The 23,471-nt window shown below is 52.3% G+C and overlaps 2 protein-coding genes across 3 annotated transcripts in view; both read right to left on the bottom strand.

Annotated features, from left to right (window-relative positions):
* LOC142008350 (uncharacterized) overlaps positions 1-23,471 on the bottom strand; it is a 39,223-nt gene that overhangs the window by 9,523 nt on the left and 6,229 nt on the right. The window contains exon 7 of the mRNA XM_074985529.1: positions 22,216-22,247. Coding sequence (XP_074841630.1) covers positions 22,216-22,247 — 32 coding nt within the window. The remainder of the gene's footprint in view (positions 1-22,215; positions 22,248-23,471) is intronic.
* On the bottom strand, positions 4,016-17,946 carry LOC142008210 (zinc finger protein 783-like). Of its 2 annotated transcripts, XM_074985338.1 has the most exons (6): positions 17,798-17,946; positions 16,625-17,023; positions 15,494-15,620; positions 11,188-11,301; positions 10,835-10,945; positions 4,016-6,379 (listed from the first exon to the last, which is right to left on the bottom strand). In XM_074985338.1, the coding sequence occupies exons 1-6, from the start codon at positions 17,819-17,821 to the stop codon at positions 5,469-5,471; spliced, it is 1,686 nt and encodes a 561-aa protein (XP_074841439.1). In that variant the 5' UTR covers positions 17,822-17,946; the 3' UTR covers positions 4,016-5,468. The 2 variants fall into 2 exon arrangements, with proteins under 2 accessions (XP_074841439.1, XP_074841440.1); XM_074985339.1 differs by lacking the exon at positions 10,835-10,945.

Below are 23,471 nucleotides of genomic sequence, written 5' to 3'. Positions count from 1 at the left end.
TCCTACATAAGAGGGCAAATGGAACCAGGAGCCAGCAGCAGAGTAATAAGAAAACTTTAATACAAGCAAATCCCATTATTCGACCCCTAGTTATCAAACACTCCATTTTACCCCCGGGGCTCTTCTTCCCCGCGCTGGCTGGTGCTCCAGCCCAGGACCAGCCAGATCTCAGCTCCCTGGGAGCCACTCCACGGCAGCCAGCATCCTGCCCCAGGGAGCTAGCTGCCATTTCAGTAGGGGCCCAGGCAGCCCCCATTCTGGCTCCTCATCTGCAAACCCCCATCCCACCCGTTACCTGACATTTTTGGGTATCCGACCACCACTTGGTCCCCATTGTGTCAGATAACTGGGGATCTACCGCATTTCCTAACATCATTTTTGCAGGCAAGCAGTTGCTGCAGCTGTGGTACAACCAGCAGGAGGGGAGTTGAGGCTAGGTGGCTGCCAGTAGGGGAGGGGTCGTCCACAAGACACGATGTATTAAAGATGTGGGCCACATCGAGAAAAAGTTTTAGACCTCCTGGCTCCAGCATCTCTCCCGCATCTGAAAGATGCCCCACAGATTCTAACCACCCTAGTAGGCATCCTTCAGTCTGCATAGACTATGGATCGGCGCGAACCACCCTGCAGACCCAGCCGAGAAAGACCTAGGATATTTCCCTGCCCCGGTGCCCCCCAGAGCAGTGGCAGCGTTGCTTGGGGGGCTGCACTCAGGATAGGAGCCACACCGCCAAGGGCAAGCTTTTAGCCAGTGGAACCATTTCATTGGCTGGACCAACTCAGCTAAACAACATGCTCCCAAGTAGCAAAGAAGAATCTCTGGCCCACTTCCCTCTTGCGCAGTGGGGTGGGGGAAGGTGGGTCAAAACCCACCCCCCTTCCAGAGGTGCTGTCCAGCTTGGGGGGAAGGCGGTAACAAGTCGGACACGGGGGGTGTATTGTGACCCCCCCCAACTCCAGGGTTGAGCAGGGGCGGGAACAAGTTGGCCACGGCGGGGGGTGTATTGTGGAGGATGTGACTCCCACCCACCCCAGGGCCAAGCTGGGAGGGAAACAAGTCAGACATGGGGGGGTATTGCAGAGGGTGTAACCCTCCCCACTCCAGGGCCAAGCCGGGGGGAACGAGTCTGACAGGTGTGTGTACTGTGGAGGGTGTGACCCCCCCACACCAGGGCTGAGCGGGGGGACAAGTCGGACACAGGGGTGTATTGTGGAGGGTGTGACCCCCCCCCCCACACCAGGGCTGAGCCAGGGGGGACGAGTCGGACACGGGGGTGTATTGTGGAGGGTGTGACCCCCCCACACCAGGGCTGAGCTGGGGGACAAGTCGGACACGGGGGTGTATTGTGGAGGGTGTGACCCCCCCACGCCAGGGCTGAGCCGGGGGGGACGACAAGTTGGACACGGGGGTGTATTGTGGAGGGTGTGACCCCGCCACGCCAGGGCTGAGCTGGGGGACAAGTCGGACACGGGGGTGTATTGTGGAGGGTGTGACCCCCCCCACGCCAGGGCTGAGCTGGGGGACAAGTCGGACACGGGGGTGTATTGTGGAGGGTGTGACCCCCCCACGCCAGGGCTGAGCTGGGGGACAAGTCGGACACGGGGGTGTATTGTGGAGGGTGTGACCCCCCCCCCGCCAGGGCTGAGCTGGGGGACAAGTCGGACACGGGGGTGTATTGTGGAGGGTGTGACCCCCCCACACCAGGGCTGAGCTGGGGGACAAGTCGGACACGGGTGTATTGTGGAGGGTGTGACCCCCCCACACCAGGGCTGAGCCAGGGGGGACGAGTCGGACACGGGGGTGTATTGTGGAGGGTGTGACCCCCCCACACCAGGGCTGAGCTGGGGGACAAGTCGGACACGGGGGTGTATTGTGGAGGGTGTGACCCCCCCACGCCAGGGCTGAGCCGGGGGGGACGACAAGTTGGACACGGGGGTGTATTGTGGAGGGTGTGACCCCGCCACGCCAGGGCTGAGCTGGGGGACAAGTCGGACACGGGGGTGTATTGTGGAGGGTGTGACCCCCCCCACGCCAGGGCTGAGCTGGGGGACAAGTCGGACACGGGGGTGTATTGTGGAGGGTGTGACCCCCCCACGCCAGGGCTGAGCTGGGGGACAAGTTGGACACGGGGGTGTATTGTGGAGGGTGTGACCCCCCCCCCGCCAGGGCTGAGCTGGGGGACAAGTCGGACACGGGGGTGTATTGTGGAGGGTGTGACCCCCCCACACCAGGGCTGAGCTGGGGGACAAGTCGGACACGGGTGTATTGTGGAAGGTGTGACCCCCCCACACCAGGGCTGAGCCAGGGGGGACGAGTCGGACACGGGGGTGTATTGTGGAGGGTGTGACCCCCCCACACCAGGGCTGAGCTGGGGGACAAGTCGGACACGGGGGTGTATTGTGGAGGGTGTGACCCCCCCACGCCAGGGCTGAGCCGGGGGGGACGACAAGTTGGACACGGGGGTGTATTGTGGAGGGTGTGACCCCGCCACGCCAGGGCTGAGCTGGGGGACAAGTCGGACACGGGGGTGTATTGTGGAGGGTGTGACCCCCCCCACGCCAGGGCTGAGCTGGGGGACAAGTCGGACACGGGGGTGTATTGTGGAGGGTGTGACCCCCCCACGCCAGGGCTGAGCTGGGGGACAAGTCGGACACGGGGGTGTATTGTGGAGGGTGTGACCCCCCCCCCCCCCGCCAGGGCTGAGCTGGGGGACAAGTTGGACACGGGGGTGTATTGTGGAGGGTGTGACCCCCCCACACCAGGGCTGAGCTGGGGGACAAGTCGGACACGGGTGTATTGTGGAGGGTGTGACCCCCCCACACCAGGGCTGAGCTGGGGGACAAGTCGGACACGGGGGTGTATTGTGGAGGGTGTGACCCCCCCACGCCAGGGCTGAGCCGGGGGGGTACAAGTCGGACACAGGGGTGTATTGTGGAGGGTGTGACTCCGCCACACCAGGGCTGAGCTGGGGGACAAGTCGGACACGGGGGTGTATTGTGGAGGGTGTGACCCCCCCACGCCAGGGCTGAGCCGGGGGGGTACAAGTCGGACACAGGGGTGTATTGTGGAGGGTGTGACCCCCCACACGCCAGGGCTGAGCCGGGGGGGTACAAGTCGGACACAGGGGTGTATTGTGGAGGGTGTGACCCCCCCCACGCCAGGGCTGAGCGGGGGAGGGGGGGCGGAACTTCCCTCGTTCCGGTGCCGGGAGAGCCGCCGCTGAGCGCCCCGGCCCCAGCGCAGACCAGCTCCGGCCCGGCTCCCCGCCTAGGCCCTGCCAGGGCGGCAGCGCGGCCAGCCGCAGGCCCGAGCCCCCCGACCAGCCCACCGGGTCCCGCTGCGCACCCCGCTCCCGGGGCAGCGAGCGACGCCCCCCGGGCGCTTACCTGGGCAGCGGCCCGCTCGGCCATGGCCCTTTGTCCCCCGGGCGCAGCTGCGCTCGCCCCTCACCGCGGCGCCCGGGCCGCTGCACACGGCAGGAGCCGGATCCCCGCCGAGTCCCGGCCCCGCTGCGGCGGGCGGAGCAGCGAGCGCGGCCGGGAGGGAAGGAGGGAGGCGCGGCCTGGCTGCCGGGCGGGGAGCGGGGCGGGCGCAGCGCCCCTGCCGGCCGCTCAGCGAGCCCGGGCCCGTCCCAGCGTGAGCCCAGCTCGGCCGCCGCGAGCCCGGGCTGGCTCCTGCAGCTGCCCCCGGCTGCAGACTGTGCCCCGCGCAGCTTCCGGCGCCGAGGGCCCCACCTCCCCGCTCAGCGCAGCGCCGGGTGTGCAGCACGGGCCCCGGAGAGCTGCACGCAGCCGGGCCGAGATCGCAGGGCACCATCGCCGGGGGACCCCGCGGGCGATCCCCCCTTACCCGCCGGGGAGCAGCAGCCCCGAGCTTGGCGCTGGCCTCTCAGCCCCGCTGGTGTTTTCCCCACCAGAGCAGAGCCCCCAACCACCACTTCCACTTATAACCCAAGGGCGGGTTTCAGAGCGGGGGCGGGGGGGCAGAGAAGAGCTTGAAGAACACACTCAAACCTCCATCATTTATTACTTTTGACACCTCTCCCTGCTGAAAGCAAACTCATGATTTGTTTTCAAAGGTTGGCCGTGACAATATGGTTCTCCTGGGGGACAAGGGGGAACCAGAGCAGACCATGCAACTGACAAACTAATTAGGATGCTAGGAAAGTGCTAATAAAACTTGCAATTCTTAACAGGTACAGCCAAGGGCACTTCAGCCATGGGAGAACATGTACAGCAGGGAAAGGATGAGACTATCAGGGAGGAGGCACAGAGCTCCATGAGTCACCAAACAAGGGCTTCAGAATGGAAACACTGTATTGACCGAGTTTGCAAAAGGTATTACAAAAACACAACCACAAACGAGCAGCTGACATGACACAGAAAGACATCTAGTTACAACCACCTCATTAACAACACTTACATAAGTCAACCGATATTTACAAAAGTCTGAAAAACTTGGGTCAGTTATTTCATACATTTAAATAGCTTAGATCAACTGTGAAATATAGTGCCACATGTTTATTATATAAGATAATAATATCCTAGTACTGATATATCATTAACTAAAACAACCCTTGTAGGGTTTAGCATAAACTGCTCTCATTTGTTTCACTTACCCTTGTCACCAGTAAAAACCAACTCCATTGGGAAGAGTTCATATGAATGGATCCCAGGCACCTTTCCATTGCACCAAGTCCAAAATAGAACCTACAGCCTGCTTGGAACCTAATCTCACGCCGCCGCCCCCCCCCCCCCGCCCAGTACCGGGATGAGAACAAAGTGTCTCTGCAGTCACACCCTCTGCCTGGGTTACTCTCCCACCCAACAGCCTTCATCCATGTCCATCTGCATCCCACACAGTCCCCTCTGCTCCAATCCCCCCTCTCTTGCCATTCCAGGGACCATTTCTGCATCCACTTCCTCCCTCCTGGTTTGTTTTGTTTATTGTCCCTTTCCCCACCCCAGCATCATCTCTCCAGCCAAGTTCTTCTCTTCCACTAGACTGACTGGGCTGCTGGCGAGGTATGGTGCTGCCCTTCTGCTCCAAATGCTTCCAGCATTGTAATGAAAGCCAGCAGAAAACAATGACCTTGGAAATTCCCCCCCCCACCTATAAATATGCACCAGAAGCAGGATAGCAGGGAAACACCTGCTAAATGCTGACCCCTGCCGGCACACTGGAGAATACTTCATTTACTCTCTAGGAGTGATGTCCACAAGGCCTATTAAGTTCCATGCAACCCCCACCGGGTTTAAGTGGTGCATAGGCTTCATGCTGGCCCCCTGCATGGGGTGCATTTCACCCCACTATTAAGAGGAATTCCATTTAAGCTTCGGTAAAGCAAAGTTTGCGTCACAGCTGCAAGGACAGGCTGTGACTTCCATCCACTCACTGTCATGCTGCATTTCACATGCTGCCTTTTGTTTTAAATGCAACAGCCCCTCAGTCCTCACTGAGGAGGGAGCTACTGTTTATTTTCCGTTTTGATACTGAGGAGGGGAGTCTGGGTTCCTATCTCCAGCGGCTGTGAGCCCTCCATGGGCCGGGGGCTCCGGGTGTGAATCTTCTGGTGGCAGTTCAGCGACTCCTTGTATCGGAAGTTCTTCCCGCAGACAGGACACTGGTAGGGTGTCTCCCCAGTGTGGACCCGCCAGTGCTTCAGGAGATGATCCCTGCGGATGAAGCTCTTCCCACATTCCGTGCACTGATACGGTCGCTCTCCCGTGTGGATGCGCTGGTGGCGGATCGCTTTGGAGAGATCCCGGAAGTCCTTGCCGCAGTATGTGCATGTCAGGGGCCCATCGCCCTTCCCAGTGTGAAGTTTCTGGTGTAAGATAAGACTCACCTCCAGGCTAAAGCTCTCCCTGCACTGAGAGCAGGTGTATGGCCTCTCCACCATGTGGTTTGCCTGGTGTTTCACAAAGCCATATTTGAGATTGGAGCTTTTCTCTGGCTCCGGGCGCTTTGGAGGCTTGGAGCGGACTGGGGCCGGGGGCCTCGGTGGAGTTGTGATTTTGGGTTTCTGCCTGAGGTTTTCTCCATGCTCCAGAGAAGTACAGGCTCCCCCGGATGCATGGATTCGCTGATGGGTGGCAAAAAGCTGCTTGTCTATGAAGCTTTCCCCACACTCACAGCAAATGTATGGCCCCTCCGCTGCGTGGGCTTCCTCAGAGACGTTTTTCACAGCATCTCTTCCCCGGCGAGCTGATCGCCGCAGCCCGCTCCCGGGGGGGTTTCTCTGGGGTGCCGCTGAGCTGGCCTGGCTTTCCCTGGTCACATCCTCCTCAGGACTGGTGAAAAGCTCTTCCCAGTCTCCTGGTAGCAGGCTGGGAAGATCTAGGTTTGCAGAACCTTCCTCTCCACACTGCTGCTCATCTGCCAGAACAGAAGAATGGAGACAGTCACTTCAGCCAGTGGCTTAACAGCAACCTCACTCTGTACACTGTAAACAGTGTGGGGCACAGGTTGTCCTGTGTAGTGCGTCCAGTGCCTGTCACAAGAGGGCAGTGACCCCAGCTGGGGCCTACAGATCTCAGCAGCATGCACATCAACCAATACAGTTGTAATTCACAATTGAAACCTAGCTCTAAACCAAGGAAGCACGTCCAGATGACAACATGAAGAGAGCATGGGTTTCTCAGGAGATGAAGCAGTACAGACTTTGGGGAATATGGGAAAGATATTTTGTGATCAAGGACCCTCTTTATTCTCTGCTTGTACAGCCCTTAGCACAAAAGGGTCCTGCTCCACTTCTGTTTCTGGCAGTTACCAAAGACACCGGAAGGAAACAGGCAGAATATGACAGATTCATCACTATTAGCAGAGGTGTGAAGACGTGACTAATTTCTGCAGAATCTGAGCTTTGATTTTAAAGCCAGTCACAGGTGGAGCAGGGCTGGTAGCATCACCTGCTAGTAAGGCTGCCCAACAATTTCCATTATAACACCCTGTTTTCTGATGCTTATAACTTTGCCAAATATTAATGGGTCAAACTGAAATTTTCCAGGCAGCGTATCTGCCTCAGGCTGAATGGGGTGTGTAGGTTTAATTTCAGCTACAACATTTCAGCCGTTTATGAGAACCAGGCTAGGGGTAAATATTTGTTTTTTCAGTGTTAAAATCCTAGCAACCTTTTTTTTTCCAGACGCTCTGGCGCTCCCAGGCTTTGGGGCAGGGCCCAGAAATTTGGCAGGGCTCTTTGAGCCAGGGACATGCTTTGTGATGTTCCTGTGAAAATCCACCCAGACCTGGCCAACCCTCTGAAAAATCTAAATATGCACATATTCACTAGAGACACCTCGCAGCCTCTCTTATAAATTATTCAAGGAACGTGCCTGTACTACGCCCACTCCAGACCCTCGCAGCTTGTGTGTAGACTGGGTATGTGCCATCTCCAGAGTAGCTGAGCATTACATAAGCAACCTTAATCTTACCTTTTCTTAACCCATCAGTGCTTCACTTGCAACCCTAATGCACTCGTAACATCAGTTGTATGTCCTGTTACATGTCCAACATCCCTTTAAATGGGATTTGCAGAAAACCACAGCAAAGGTGGTTCCAGGGGATCCCATCAGCAGAACCCAGGTGTGACACAGGCAGTGCTGTTCACTTCTAGATACCTGTAAAAACTATTTTTATGTGCTCGTTTCCCTAGGCTGGATTCCCCTCTCTTTCACACATACTCACACTCGGTCTCTTCCAGGTTATCCCTCTTCTAGGGGTTATAGTAGATGAAAGGCTGGATATGAGTAAACAGTGTGCCCTTGTAGCCAAGAAGGTTAACGGCATAGTAGGGTGCATTGGGAGGAGCATTTCAAGCAGATCTAGAGAAGTGGTTGTTCCCCTCTATTCGGCACTGGTGAAGCCACATCTCGAATATTGTGTCCAGTTTTGGGCCCCCCAGTATAAAAAGGATGTGGATTTGCTGGAGCAGGTTCAGCGAAGGGCAACAAAATGATTAAGGGGCTGGAGCATAAGACCTATGAGGATAGGCTGAGGGATTTAGGCTTGTTTAGTTTACAGAAGAGAAGACTTAGGGGTGATTTAATAGCAGCCTTCAACTTCCTTAAGGGGAGCTCTAAAGAGGAGGGTGAGAAACTGTTCTCAATAGTGTCAGATGGCAGAACAAGAATAATGGTCTGAAGTTAAAGATGGAGAGGTGTAGGTTAGATATTAGGAAAAACTACACCACCCTCCTGGTGAAGAAGCACTGGAATGCGTTGCCAAGAGAGGTTGCGGATTCTCCATCCCTCGAGGTTTTTAAGTCCCGGCTTGACAAGGTCCAGGCTGGGATGATTTAGTGCGGGTTGATCCTGCTTGAAGCAGGGGGCTGGACTAGACGACCTCCTAAGGTCCCTTCCAGCCCTAGGATTCTGTGATCCTTTCCCCTGCAATGATTTCTACTCTCTCACTCTATTCCCCACTTTTCAGGGATCAGACAGGCTTGAAACCAAGAAAGCCTTGTGTTCCCAGCATCACTCCCACACCCTCCTGTGTTCCTTCTCTGTTTCCTAGGTTTCTCCAGCTGCCCCAGGGGACTCTTTCTTACCTAACACACTGACCTTACGGCTCCCTACAACTCCGTCTGCTGACAACCAGCCACATGAAATTTGTCACATAAGAACGGCCATACTGGGTCAGACCAAAGGTCCATCCAGCCCAGTATCCCGTCTGCTGACAGTGGCCAATGCCAGGTGCCCCAGAGAAGGAGAACAGAAGACAATGATCAAGTGATTTATCTCCTGCCATCCATCTCCTGCCCTTATAGTGAAGGCTAGGGCACCATACTTTACCCCTGGCTAATAGCCATTTATGGACCCAACCTGCAAAAATTTATCGAGCTCTATTTTAAAGCCTAATAGAGTCCTGGCCTTCACAGCCTCCTCCGGCAAGGAGTTCCACAGGTTGACTGTGCGCTGTGTGAAGAAAAATTTCCTTTTATTAATTTTGAACCTACTACCCATCAATTTCATCTGGTATCCCCTAGTTCTTGTATTACGGGAAAAGGTAAATAATTTTTCTATGTTCACTTTCACTTTCTATGTTCACTTTCTCCACACCATTCATGATTTTATATACCTCTATCATATCACCCCTCAATCGCCTCTTTTCCAGACTGAAAAGTCCCAGTCTCTCTAGCCTCTCCCCATATGGGACCCGTTCCAAACCCCTAATCATCTTAGTCGCCCTTTTCTGTACCTTTTCTAATGCCAATATATCTTTTTGGAGGTGAGGAGACCACATCTGCACACAGTACTCAAGATGTGGGCGTACCATAGTTTTATATAGGGGAAGTATGATATCTTTTGTCTTATTATCTATCCCTTTTTTAATAATTCCTAACATCCTATTTGCTTTACTAACTGCCATTGCACACTGCGTGGATGTCTTCAGAGAACTATCCACTATAACTCCAAGATCCCTTTCCTGATCTGTTGTAGCTAAATTTGACCCCATCATGTTGTACGTGTAATTTGGGTTATTTTTTCCAATGTGCATTACCTTACACGTACCCACATTAAATTTCATTTGCCATTTTGCTGTCCAATCACTCAGTTTGCTGAGATCTTTTTGTAGTTCTTCACAATCCCTTTTGGTTTTGACTGTCCTGAACAACTTGGTGTCATCTGCAAACTTTGCCACCTCACTGCTTATCTCATTTTCTAGATCATTGATGAACAAGTTGAACAGGATCGGTCCCAGGACTGACTCCTGGGGAACACCACTAGTTACCCCCCTCCATTGTGAAAATTTACCATTTATTCCAACCCTTTGTTTTCTGTCTTTTAACCAATTCCCGATCCATGAAAGGATCTTTCCTCCTATCCCATGACCGCCTAATTTACATAAAAGCCTTTAGTGTGGGACCGTGTCAAAGGCTTTCTGGAAATCTAGGTATATTATGTCCACTGGGTGCCCCTTGTCCGCATGTTTATTAACCCCTTCAAAGAATTCTAATAGATTAGTTAGACACGACTTCCCTCTGCAGAAACCATGCTGACTTTTGCCCAACAATTCGTGCTCTTCTACGTGCCTTGCAATTTTATTCTTCACTATTGTTTCTACTAATTTGCCTGGTACTGATGTTAGACTTATCGGTCTATAATTGCCAGGGTCTCCTCTGGAGCCTTTTTTAAATATTGGCGTTATATTAGCCGTCTTCCAGTCACTGGGTACCAAAGCGGATTTAAAGGATAGGTTACAAACCACTGTTGTTAACTCCGCAATTTCACATTTGAGTTCTTTCAGAACCCTTGGGTGAATACCGTCTGGTCCTGGAGACTTGGTACTATTCAGCTTATCAATTAACTCCAAAACCTCCTCTAATGTCACTTCAATCTGGGAGAGTTCCTCAGATTTGTCACCTAAAAAGGCTGGCTCAGATTTAGGAACCTCTGTAACATCCTCAGCCGTGAAGACTGAAGCAAAGAAATCATTTAATCGCTCCGCAATGGCACTGTCTTCCTTGATCGCTCCTTTTATATCTTTATCGTCCAAGGGCCCCACTGCTTCTTTAGCGGGCTTCCTGCTTCTAATGTATTTAAAAAACATTTTATTATCATTTTTTAAATTTTTGGCTAGCTGTTCCTCAAAATCTTTTTTGGCTTTTCTTACTACGTTACTACTCGCTTCCCTTCCTCTCTCCCATGGAGGCTGTCATCCATCCAATGCCCCAGAGTCTGTGGCCCCTGTTACTGCTCTCCTCGCTCACGGTAACCAGCCACTCTCTCCCTTTGTCTGGGTATAGGCTCTCAGCCTAGATCTACACAGCACCCTCTTTGTTCCACCTCTGACTACACAGAGCACTACAACACTGCATATAAAACTCACATGTGTCAGGGTCCATAGAGATCCCTCCCACGTCAGACACTCCCTGATTCGTGACAGGCGGTTCCTCCTGTTTAATCCACAAGCTCTCGCTGGGAGTGGAACTGGGAGATCCTGTCCATGGGAGAGAGGATTACACATTAATTTACTAACATCCACTGGGTGCTTCAGACAAGATTTCAGGACAGAGGTAAATACCAGATTACAGCCAGAGCTATCTAGGAAAGGCAAAAAGGCACAAGGATAAGAAAAACTTTGACAACTCCTCAGCAGAGAGACACGTACAGAGATACACAAGTCCCAGCTTTCAGCAGCACTCTCAGACTCCTTCTGAGGAGTTTTAATCCATCACTCACCCAGGCTGGGCTCTTCAGGGGGTGGTCTGTCCTCAGTGTTACCCGGATGTCCCACACTGGGAGTCTCTCCGCGTTCAATCCGGGACAGCAGGTCAGGTTTGGAAATGGCAGCATCTATATACGGAAATAGATATTGAGGGCACGAAAATTTTATTCATACTGATGGAGCGCAGGTCAGAAGACACACAGATTCCGAAAGTCATGACAGGCCAGCCCCCTTTCACTGCCAGGGGTTTTGGAACAGAGGCTAAAGTAAAGGCTTTCACACCCACAGTTCTGAGCAGTCACACGCCCGTTGTTTACTCTGCCTGGCTCAAGCACCATGAGCCTTCCCAGGAGCACTCCTGAGACACCACTCTGCAGAGACAGGAGATGCACCCTGCAGCACAGGGAGCACGGCAGGAAGATATATCTGTACTTACCTGAAAATTTCCTTTCTAGGAGTAACCAAGTTCACCACATTCATTACAAGGGGCACTCGAACCAGCCGCAGCTTGGTGCAGTACCAGAGTGGTCACTCACCGGCAGCAAGGGAACACCCTGCATCATTAATCTCCCTCCCGTTCAGGCAGCTCCCACCAGTAGCATAATGCTGTTCTATATCCCTAGGTTACAGACCATTAACTGAACTTTGAGGAACCTGTGTGCCACGTCCTCTGTCTGCAGACCGTGGGCTATTCCCCCTGACCAAAACAACACATCCAAAGCCCTGGAGGATGGACCGGTGCTCCTGGGAACACTCATGGTGCTTGAGCCAAGCAGAGTGAGCCGCACCTGTGGACATTATTACTCAAAGAATCACTCAATGTAGAAGTTTCCTCTCAAGGCCCGAAAGGACCACAGTGATCATCCAGTCTAACCGCTCTATGTCAGACAGAGCAGAGCCCTGCCCCTACATAAACCCAAGAGCAGATCTGTTAGGAAACATCCAACTCCCACTGAAAATCTTTCAGCAATGGTCCTGGGTCAATTATTTCAACAGTTAGTTCACCTCATTTAAAATTTACACCTTATTTCCTATTTCAGTTTGTCTAGCTTCATGTTCCAGCCACTGGCTTATATTAGATCCCTGTATGCTACAATGATGAGCCCATTACTGAACACCCCCTGCCCCACAGCTCCTCACAGATTATAACCAAGTCACTCCACCTTCCCTTTGCTAAGATAAAGAGACTAACCATTTTGAGATGCTCACTCAAAGGCAGGATTTCTAGTCCTTTAGTTGTTCTCCTGGACCTTCTCTGACCTCTCTCCTATTTCTCCACATCTCCCTTGAACTGTGGGCACCAGAACTGCAGATTTTCAGCAGTAGTCGCACCAGGATCAGATAGAGGTAACTAACACCAGGTCTCCCTGTTTATGCATCCTAGGAAAACTCTGGGAAACACATGAATCCCCCTACCAGCTTGTGGGGAAGTCCTCAGGCCATGAATGTTTAGATTGCAAATGACCATGCTTTTAACACTGCCCACCAATGTTAGCACTGCTTGAGAAAGCATGGAAGCATTAGGTGACAGTTCACATTGGGTTATACTGGCTGGTTTTCATGCCCAAAGCAGGGAGCTGAAATGACCCCAAGTGGTCTTTGCTACCTGTGAAGAGCATAGAAACAGAGTGAAAAGTCCATTCTTCCAGGTAAAGTATCTCCCCCACCCTTGTAAGAAACCCGAATCCCTGCCCACCACAGAAAATAACCACATGTTCTTGGTGGCGATCCAGGCAAAAATGACTAGTACACAATAAGGAAACTTCTGGCCTTACAAAATGGAGGCCAGGCACAGGACGAAATCAACAAATGATGAGCCAAGAGGCACCTTCCTGCCTCGTGGTTGTGTCGAATCCAGACCCCTTTCCCTCTCCTCACTCCGTTGCCATCAGCTGGGGACCAGTGGGGAGGTGAGGACACATGGAACTGGCAACAATCCTTAGGCTGTCAGGGCCTAGTGACCGGCAGCAGCTGTTTGAGATGACAGACCACTGCCTTCTGGAGAAGCAGGAAATCCTTGTCTCCCATTAAACCTTCCTGCAGTACACAAGGATACACACAGCAATAGCATCTCTGGGGCAGCTGGAGACATCCCCACCCCCCACCCAGTACTCCAACACTCCATGCTCTCTTGCCAGAAAGAGCCTATCCTGGTTTGGTTTTTAACTATATTTCACTATTTGAGTCCTTCCTTTGTTTTAGGCTGCTGGCCCTCCTCTCCCACACAGGAAGAATTCCCTTTGTAAAGCAGCATGTGCCCACAGCACCTAGCTCAGGGAGTCACAAAGGGGTGGCTGGGCTGCCTCAGGATGCGTGTGTGAAATTTCATCAGGGGGGCATAGCACGACTGGCTGCTGGGTCTCAGGCTCATCCAGCTCATTAAAAATGTTGGAATATGTTACTGCTTTTATGTCTGTGTGTTCACATTTCTGTACCAATTAAAAGTTTTCACATTCTACAAACTTATTTTCTTCCATGTGCCAAAAGGGTAGTGGGCTTTGTGTTTTCTTAAAAATATGAACATAACCCAAATTTCCATTGGGAACTGCAGGGATGAAAAGTGAGGCCCAATGTAAAAAGTCTGCTGCCCCTCGACCCACAGGAATAAGTATATTTCTATGGCATGGTCTTTTCTGCATCCATCTGCCCTGCTGCATGCCAGGAAGGTGAGTGGGGAAAACAAACACGCATTTTATGTATTCATTTTCCCCTTTGAGAATCGGCTCCCACAGTGCTGCTTCAGAGGGATGTACGCAACTGGACTCAGATTGCACTGCAGGGTAGAAGGAGATCCCCGTCAACATCCGGGCTCCGGCTCTCCTCCCCTCATCCCCACAGCGAGGCATCTGGGTTTGGGCTCCCCTCCACCCACTCAATCCCTCGCTAGGAGGCAGAAGTAGGGTTTCAGCTGTCAGTACTAGCCCAAGCTAAGACCCCACTGCCCCTGTCCCTGCCCTGGGGCTGACAGCCAGAGCTGTGAGCTCAGCACTGGGCTCCATTTCATAGCAGGGAGTCCAGCAACAAAATAGACATTCTTGTCAGTTTCACATCTATTATTTCACATTTGGTCTTATCTCCAGCTGTCAGCCCCAGAGCCAGGGGCTCCTGCTCTCAGATTTCAAATGGGCTGACAGCTGGAGCCAGAGAGGAAATGTGAAATAATAGCAGCTGTGAAATTGACAATATTGTCAGTTTCATTGCTGGAAGGCTCACTGCTGTGAAATGGAGCCCAATGCCTGGCTCACAGCTGGGGCTGTCAGGCCTGGGCAAGGAGGGCTAGTTAAGAGCCACACAAGGCTGTCACTGCCCCACTTCAGTCAGTCCAAGCCTTCCTGATAAGGATATGCACCACCAGCAAGCACCTACACGGCCAACGTCTTTACGTAACCCATACACCTTATAGGTGTGGTGTAGTAGCCTATCCAGTGACACGAAGATCGCTTTCAGAGAAAATTGGAAGAAGTCTGCTTGACAGCCTTTGCTAACAGCCAGCTGGGTTTTAGCTCACACAGTAGAGGCTCATCTGTTGAATTCCAAAGGTCCCAGGTTCAATTCCACCCACAAACATTCTCTGCCAGCATTAACAAGCTATGTTCCTTCTAATTCTTCTTCATCTATGTGTAGAATACGTTTTATAATGTGCCCTGACACGTGTGGATGTGCATGACCAGTAGAAACATATGCTGCTTGCTGTGGGTACTCTGTTAATCAGCTGGATGGCACCCAGATCTTTCCTGGGGGGTTACCCAAATGCTCTGCTTTCAGGGAACACTGCTTACAAGATGGAGCTCCTCTGGGATTTAAGCTGGGAAGTGTCTGAAGCTCAAGAAATGCTTCCTCAGCTAGAAGATGTATGTAACCCACCCACCCCCTTGGTGTGGTGAACCGTCCCATCTAGTGACATTAAGACCACTTACAGAGAGAATGAGTCTATTCTGCAGCCTCAGCCAACAGCTAGATGGCTTTTGGCTCATTCACTTGGCTCCAGAGGTCCAAGGATTGCCCGGGTCTGTCAGTGTTAAATTTACTGGTGGTAGATCTAATTTTGTAGTGTAGACAAGCCCTGAGCAACATGTGCTAGCTGTTGGGATTTTTTTGTGATGAACTCCCACATCCACAGCTACACTATGATCAATAGGGACTGTCAATTATCCAAGCTGCACTGACCCATCTTTTGGGTTACGGTCTCCATATCCCATGACCCAATGCCCCTGTTCTACCGGGATGCAACGGAGCTGGAATAACTCCAACCTGAGGGATATCTGGCACTTCAGAGACCACACAGGTTCAGAGAGGAACAAAATTCTAGCCAGTCTTTACCCAGTGAGACCACAGCCTCATAGTTGCCCTTCATGATATGTCTGTAAAGTTCCTTCTGCCATTCATCCAAGCTCTTCCACTCCTGTTCAGAGAAGTTAAACGAGGCGTTGTTGAAAGTCACCGGGACCTGCAATTACAAGGGTGATACACTCAGCAAATTCCACTCCCCTCCACAAGAGTGGGCTCGGATCTCTCCAGCTGTACACAGCTGAAATCCAGGCCCCACTGAAGCCTATGATGAAACTGTCACTGACTTCACTGAGACCAGGACTTCTCCTCTTGAGGCCTTGCCTCTCCCTACACTTGCAGCCTTCTCTAGGATTTCCCTTGTAGACCCTTTGGAAAGCCTGTTCTCTGCTTCAACCTTTTACTGCATCTATTGCAGTTGATCCTGACCCTGCATGGTGGACATGAGCAGACCCTGGTACTCATGCAGAACCCCACCCAGATGGCATGAGACTCTGTAGGAATGAAAGACCAGCCACCTGGATCTGACTGCCTCAGCTGGAAGCCTCCCAGAGCAGCAGCCTGTTTTATGTATGCATTGTTAAGTGCCATGCATACACCAGACACCATGGAAATAATACTATGCCTACAGCACCCAGTATTCCCAGGAGGTCTCCCATCCAAGTACTAACTAGGCCCGCCCTCGCTTAGCTTCCAAAATTGTGTGTGTTCAAGGCGGTATGCCTTGGACTCGCAAACAGGAGGATGACACGAAGACTTCTAATCATTATTGAGTGACTGCCAAGATTATTATATGAAGCTGCCTTGAGCACTTCAGACAATCAGTACTCAAAAAAAGATGCTTTAGTTGCAAAGTCCTGTTCCAACTGACTCAGTTGGTTTCTCTAGGGGTGTCATACCCTACACTGAAAGCATCCATTAAATATAGGTATGACTTTGTCAGACAGTTACATTTACATTAAAACTCCCCATACCACCAAATGCATGAGTCAGATGGACACAGAAAAAAAAATGAAACTGTTGATTTCCTCTCAGTGATTAGCCATCCTGTGCCATTCCATGAACAGAGAAGCCTCATGTGGTCCATGCCCTTTTACCCATTCCAAGCTACCTGGTGTAGTGTTGGATGTTACATCCCCTAAACACTCGCTGAGACATTGTTACCTTGGGGACTTCTCCGTTAGCCCCAGGGGGCAGTCTAAGGATCCAGAAGTTCCTGTTCTTCAGCAGATTCTCCATGTTCTCCAGCCTCCTCTGCAGATGCCCATACTCCTGGATCAGAGTTCCCAGTGCAGTCCACTTACTCTCCAACTGGTTCCCAAACTCCACTGCTGTCTTCTCACAACCCACTAGTTTTGTTTCTGCCATCCTCATTCTCCCCTCTAAATTCATCAGTTGTGCTGCCTGAACCTCAACCTTCCTGTCCACAGCTTGGATCTCAGCCACCACAGTAAGGGAAATCTCTGCTGCCTGAAGATTTGTTTCTTCCAAAGAAGTTGGTTCAGGGACAGCGAGGGGCTGTTCAAGTGACAGATCCTGGGACTCCATGTCCCAGTCAAGAGCCTGTTTGCAATAACAGATACAGGAAAGGTAGTTACATTCCAAAGTGGCAAAGTCAGCCACAAAGAAAAACAACAAAAGAACCAGCTGCTACAGCTGGCTGGGAGTTTCCTGAGTCTGAGTTTTTATTATTACAGGGTCACATTAAAGATGCAACAAGAGAACCACACGCTACTAGAAGTGGAAAGGACCTCCAGAGGTCATCAAGTCCAGTCCCCCGTTAAAACTGAAGTCTAATGGAAGAGGCATTAAAGGTAAAATCAGTTCCTGGCTCTGGCTCTGGAAACCACACCAACGCCTGTTTTCGATTTTTCCACCCTCTCAGCTCTGGCTCAGGGAACACTCCCTCTACCCCCGCTCCCAAAACAGTGGAAACAGCCCCCCCGCCCCCGAGAAAAGGGTGACACTGAGCGCACGCAAAGGATTGTGAAAAGCACAAAGCAAATCACTGGGAAAGCCCCGGCCTCCCGATTTCCTCTTCCCTGCCGTGTGACGTGTACGGGCTCCGGGCGCCGCAGGTCCCCGAGCTGGGAAGGGCTCAGCAGCGCGGCGGGCCCGCGAGGAGTTCAGGCCCCACAACCCCGCGGGGGCCGCGCGGCGGCGGGAGCATCCCGGTTTGCTGCCATGGAAACCCAAGGACGCGGGGAGGGGGAGGGGACTGGCTCCCGCGGCGCACGAAGCAGCCCAGCCCCCGCCCGCGCCAGCACCAAAGGGGCCCGGCCCGGCCCGGCCCGGCCCGCGAGCCAACCCCCCGCGCCCGCCCCGGCGCCCCCCTACCTGCTCGGGCGCCCACTCAGCCATGGCGGCGGCGGGAGGGCGGGGGTCTCGCGGGAGGCCGGCGGGCGGGCGGGGCGAGGCGAGGGGCTGAGCTCGGCGACGGCTACGGGCCGGGCAGTCCCCGCGCCTCCTCAATAGGGGCTGGGCGCAGCGGCCATGCTGGGGGGCGCAATGCATGCTGGGAGTCAGGCTCGGCTCCGCGCCAGGCGCCCGAGCGCAGCAGCGGCCCCTAGCGGCCGGAGGGGTTCGCGGCGCAGAGCGCGCGGGGTAGGTGGGGCGGGGGGACAAGAACAGGAGGGGTGCGCGCGCCGCGAGCGGTCCCCTCGCCCAGCCTCCGGCGCGTGCGCACAGCAAAACAGAACCTCCAGGGGGCGCGCGCTCCCACCCACCCCAACCATCGCCGTGCCTCTGTCTGCCCAGCTGTGTGTCACTGACCCTGTACGGCGACCAGCTGCCGGGGATTCTCCTTCCACCCAAGTGGAAGCAGGCTGGCTTCGGGGTCAAATGCGCCTCGCTTGGTGCGTGGCACTTGGCAGAGCAGTCAGGGCTGCGGTGAAGGAGCCTGGCCAAGCCTATTTCTCGGCGGGGGAAAAGCAGGAAGCAGCTGAGTAGACAGTGGGCCGGGGGCTGGTGTGTGTGTGGGGGCCTCCAGGGCAATGTTCCCTCTGATCTTTTCCATCCATGTCTGGATTTCTTCTCATGTGTGTGTGGAATAATTTTTTCTATGTGCACTGAGGCATGTGAAAATGTGCACCACCACTAGAACCATAAGCCTAGCTCTGGGTGGTCTGCTTAGCAGCTGGGTGCATTTGAATTTCTTCTGAGCCATTGCACAAGTGCACACGGAACACACCTCCGCAGGTGGGCAAGGGGGGGCAGTTGATGGCTGAGGGATAGGGAGCCCAGGGGTACCAGTGGGAAGTCAAGGTTAAGAGCATCTGGGGCAGTTGGAAATGAGGGACAGCTGGGAGGGGGGAGGTATTTGGGGTAGATGGAGTGCTGCATGGTTTGACATCAAAATCAAAATAAAAAATTCAGTAATAATAGGGGATTTCAGTTATCCCCATATTGACTGGGAACATGTCACCTCAGGACGGGATTCAGAGATAAAATTTCTCGATGCCTTAAATGACTGCTTCTTGGAGCAGCTGGTACAGGAACCCACAAGGGGAGAGGCAATTCTCGATCTAGTACTGACTGGAACGCAGGATCTGGTCCAAGAAGTAACTATTACATGACCGCTTGGAAATAGTGACCATAATATAATAACATTTAATATTCCTGTGTTGGGAAGAACACCGCAGCAGTCCAACACTCTGGCATTTAATTTCAAAAAGGGGAATTATACAAAAATGAGGAGGTTAGTTAAACAGATATTAAAAGGTAGAGTAACTAAAGTAAAATCCCTGCAGGCTGCATGGAAACTTTTCAAGGACACCATATTAGAGGCCCAACTTAAATGTATACCCCAAATTAAAAAACACAGTAAGAGACCCAAAAAAGAGCCACCGTGGCTTAACAACCATGTAAAAGAGGCAGTGAGAGATAAAAAGGCATCCTTTAAAAAGTGGAAGTCAAATCCTAGTGGGGAAAATAGAAAGGAAGATAAACACTGCCAAATTAAGTGTAAAAATGTAATAAGAAAAGCCAAAAAAGATTTTGAGGAACGGTTAGCCATAAATTCAAAAAACAATAGTAAAATGTTTTCTAAGTACATTAGAAGCAGGAAGCCTGCTAAAAAAGCAGTGGGACCCCTGGACGATAGAGATATAAAAGGAGCAATCAAGGTAGATAATGCCATTGCAGAGAAACTAAACGATTTCTTTGCCTCAGTCTTCACGGCTGAGGATATTACAGAGGTTCCCAGATCTGAGCTGTCCTTTGTAGGTGACAAATCTGAGGAACTGTCCCAGATTGAAGTGTCAGTAGAAGAGGTTTTGGATCTAATTGATAAGCTAAACAGTAACAAGTCTCCAGGACCAGATGGCATTCACCCAAGGGTTCTGAAAGAACTCAAATGTGAAATTGCAGAGCTATTAATGGTGGTTTGTAACCTATCCTTTAAATCAGCTTCGGTACCCAATGACTGGAAGACAGCTAATATAACGCCAATATTTAAAAAGGGCTCAAGAGGAGACCCTGCCAATTACAGACCGGTAAGTCTAACATCAGTACCGGGCAAATTAGTAGAAACAATAGTAAAGAATAAAATTGTCAGACACGTAGAAGAACATGATTTGTTGGGCAAAAGTCAGCATGGTTTCTGTAGAGGGAAGTTGTGTCTTACTAATCTATTAGAGTTCTTTGAAAGGGTTAACAAACATGCAGACGGGGGGATCCAGGGGACATAATGTACTTAGATTTCCAGAAGGCCTTTGACAAGGTCCCTCACCAAAGGCTCTTACGTAAATTAGGTGGTCGTGGGATAGGAGGAAAGATCCTTTCATGGATTGGAAACTGGTTAAAAGACAGGAAACGAAGGGTTGGAATAAATGGTAAATTTTCACAATGGAGGGCGGTAACTAGTGGTGTTCCCCAAGGGTCAGTCCTGGGATCAATCCTGTTCAACTTGTTCATCAATGATCTAGAGAAAGGGGTAAGCAGTGAGGTGGCAAAGTCTGCAGATGATACCAAGCTGTTCAGGATAGTCAAAACCAAAGTAGACTTTGAAGAACTACAAAAAGATCTCAGCAAACTGAGTGATTGGGCAGCAAAATGGCAAATGAAATTTAATGTGTGTAAGAAAAATAACCCCAATTATACATACAATGTGATGGGGGCAAATTTAGCTACAACAGATCAGGAAAGGGATCTTGGAATTATAGTGGATCGTTCTCTGAAAACATCCACCCAGTGTGCAGCGGCAGTCAGTAAAGCACATAGGATGTTAGGAATTATTAAAAAAGGGATAGAGAATAAGATGAAGAATATCTTACTTCCCCTATATAAAACTATGGTACACCCACATCTTGAGTACTGCGTGCAGATGTGGTCTCCTCACCTCAAAAAAGATATACTGGCATTAGAAAAAGTTCAGAAAAGGGCAACTAAAATGACTAAGGGTTTGGAAAGGGTCCCATATGAGGAGAGGCTAGAGAGACTGGGACTTTTCAGTTTAGAAAAGAGGAGATTGAGGGGTGATATGATAGAGGTATATAAAATCATGAATGGTGTGGAGAAAGTGAATATTGAAAAGTTATTTACTTGTTCCCATAATATAAGAACCAGAGGACACCAAATGAAATTAATGGGTAGTAGGTTCAAAACTAATAAAAGAAAATTTTTCTTCACACAGTGCACAGTCAGCCTGTGGAACTCCTTGCCGGAGGAGGCTGTGAAGGCCAGCACTCTAACAGAGTTTAAAATAGAGCTTGATAAATTTTTGGAGGTTAGGTCCATAAATGGCTATTAGCCAAGGGTAAAGTATGGTGCCCGTAGCCTTTAGTCAAAGGCTGGAGACAGATGGCAGGAGACAAATCACTTGATCATTGTCTTCGGTTCACCTCCTCTGGGGCACCTGGCACTGGCCACTGTTGGCAGACAGGATAGTGGGCTGGATGGACCTTTGGTCTGACCCAGTATGGCCATTCTTATCCAGGCTTTCTGGAGCAGCTACCTGGCAGGAGTGAGGCGTTCCCAAGGGGTGATTCTCAGGCATCTGCCAGTGGAGGGGGACAACCAGGAGGGAGCTAGCTCGGAGGGATGCCAGGGAGGCTGGCTGGTAGGGATACAGGGAAGGAAGCCTGGGGGTGGTGGGCTGAGGTTACTAGGGGGCAGTGTGGGGAGCTGGCTGGCAGGAAGAGGTACTGGGCAGCAGGGGGACTGGGGACAGCAGCCTGGGGGGTTTTCTGGAGCAGCAGACAGAAGGGTATGAAGCACACCAAGTGGGTACCTGGGGCAGCAGGGGGTTACTGGAAGACAAGGCAGGGGCTCCAGGGGCAGTGGGCAGCAGGGTGTCAGGGACACTGGGCAGAGGGGTATTGGGCAGAGAGGCTCTGGGGCAGTAGACAGAGGGGTACAGGAGCACCAGCTGAGCAGGGGTGGTCACTGTGGCAGCTGGGGAGAGCAGCCTGGTGGCTCCCAGGTGCACTGGTGCGGTGGGATGTTTAGCAAGGCCAGGCACTGAGCAGCACAGATGGGGTCCCAGGGGCTGGGGGAGGGGACTCTGGGGACCCTGGCATCACTCTCTTGGCTCTTACTCCAACGCCTCCTGCCCGTCTCCACTGGTAGCAGCAGCTCAACAGCAACAGATGCCAGCAGGGAGGGAGAGGCCAGGTGGCAGTCCCTGCAGGGCAGCAGCCTGATCTGGTCCCCATGTGCTGTGGGAGCCTAGTCCTGTCCCTGCTCTGGAAGTACAGCACCTGCCCAGGGGAGGGCAGAGCTCACAGACATGAAGGACACCACTCCTCCCTCCTTACCTGGCACAGGAGAGGAAGCGGCTTCTCCTCCTCTACCAGCAAACGAGCCCCAGTGAGAGCAGGCACCAATGTCCAGGGCAGCCTAGGGGGAAGGTTCCTGTCACCTCCCTCTTCTGGTGCCAGCCACTGAGATTCTCTTGCACCCCCCCCCACAAAGCTGACACCTGGTGGCAGGGGCCAATTGCTGGTCCCCAGCACTACAAAGAAGGTGGTAAGCGGTGTCCCATCCTCTGCCCCCCATTTTTCAGGGCTAGACAGCAGCAGCCCAGCACCAGAGAAGGGGGCTGTGACTGACTCCCTACTAGCCCTCTGCTGTTCCTAGGGAAGTTCATGATATGGGCCCCATGGACTGGAATGTAGGGAGAGCACAAATTTCAGGGGTGGGGGAGGAGAAAGCCAGCATGGGATTAATTTAGTGTTTCCTTCATCTCCAGCAGGCATCTTCCCCACACCCTGCCTTAGTTTCCCCATCTGTTAAGTGGGCATATTGACTGACCTCACAATGACGGGTGTGTTGATGAATAGGCTTGATCCCAAAAACGGTGACTCTCAATTGACAAGCTCTGGGAAAGCGCTTGTGAAACTGACAGCTTGTATTGGGAAGAGGCGAGAGAGCAGCTGCTGCAAGGGGCAGGAAGGGAAGACAGCACAGAACAAAACTGAGGTGGGACAGGTTGATGTCGCTCGATAAGTAAGTTACATAGAGGGCCACACGGGAACACTAAGCTCAGCCGAAAGGGGCGCGTGAAAAACCACAGCCTTGCGCCTGAGTGTGAACCAAGGGAAAGGCGTTTAGTTAGAGGCACCGTGTTCATTCACCTGACAGTTACAAGAGTGTCTGCAAGTCCTCCGTGTCCCCAAGGCTTGGATCATTCAGGAGGCTCCCCCTGGCTGCCCCCTTCCACATACCCTTCACTCCCTCCAGCTGTCGCTTGCCCCCTTCCTTTTAAGCTCTCCACCACGTGGGCTTAATGCTACCCAGTGCTGAGCAGCACTATCACCTCCTACGGCAGTCAACAGGATTGGTGAGCACTCAGCACCTTGCAGCATCCGGCTCAGATGGTGTGGCTACCTGTTTCCTTCCACCCAGCATAACCCTTCCCTTCCAGACAGGAAAAAGGAGATCCCTGCTCCAGCCCCTGGCCCCGAGGGCAGGAACTCTGATCATGGGGTTTCACCCCCACCAGGCTTTTCAGTCCAGAGTTTCGCTCCCGTGGCTTGATGTGACAGCAAAACAAGAGCGGAACACAATGAAA

The sequence above is a fragment of the Carettochelys insculpta genome, chromosome 2 (assembly GCF_033958435.1).
Source record: "Carettochelys insculpta isolate YL-2023 chromosome 2, ASM3395843v1, whole genome shotgun sequence".
Taxonomy (NCBI): domain Eukaryota; kingdom Metazoa; phylum Chordata; order Testudines; family Carettochelyidae; genus Carettochelys; species Carettochelys insculpta.
The sequence above is the reverse complement of the archived record's forward strand: the minus strand, read 5'-3'. Positions and strand labels throughout refer to the sequence as shown.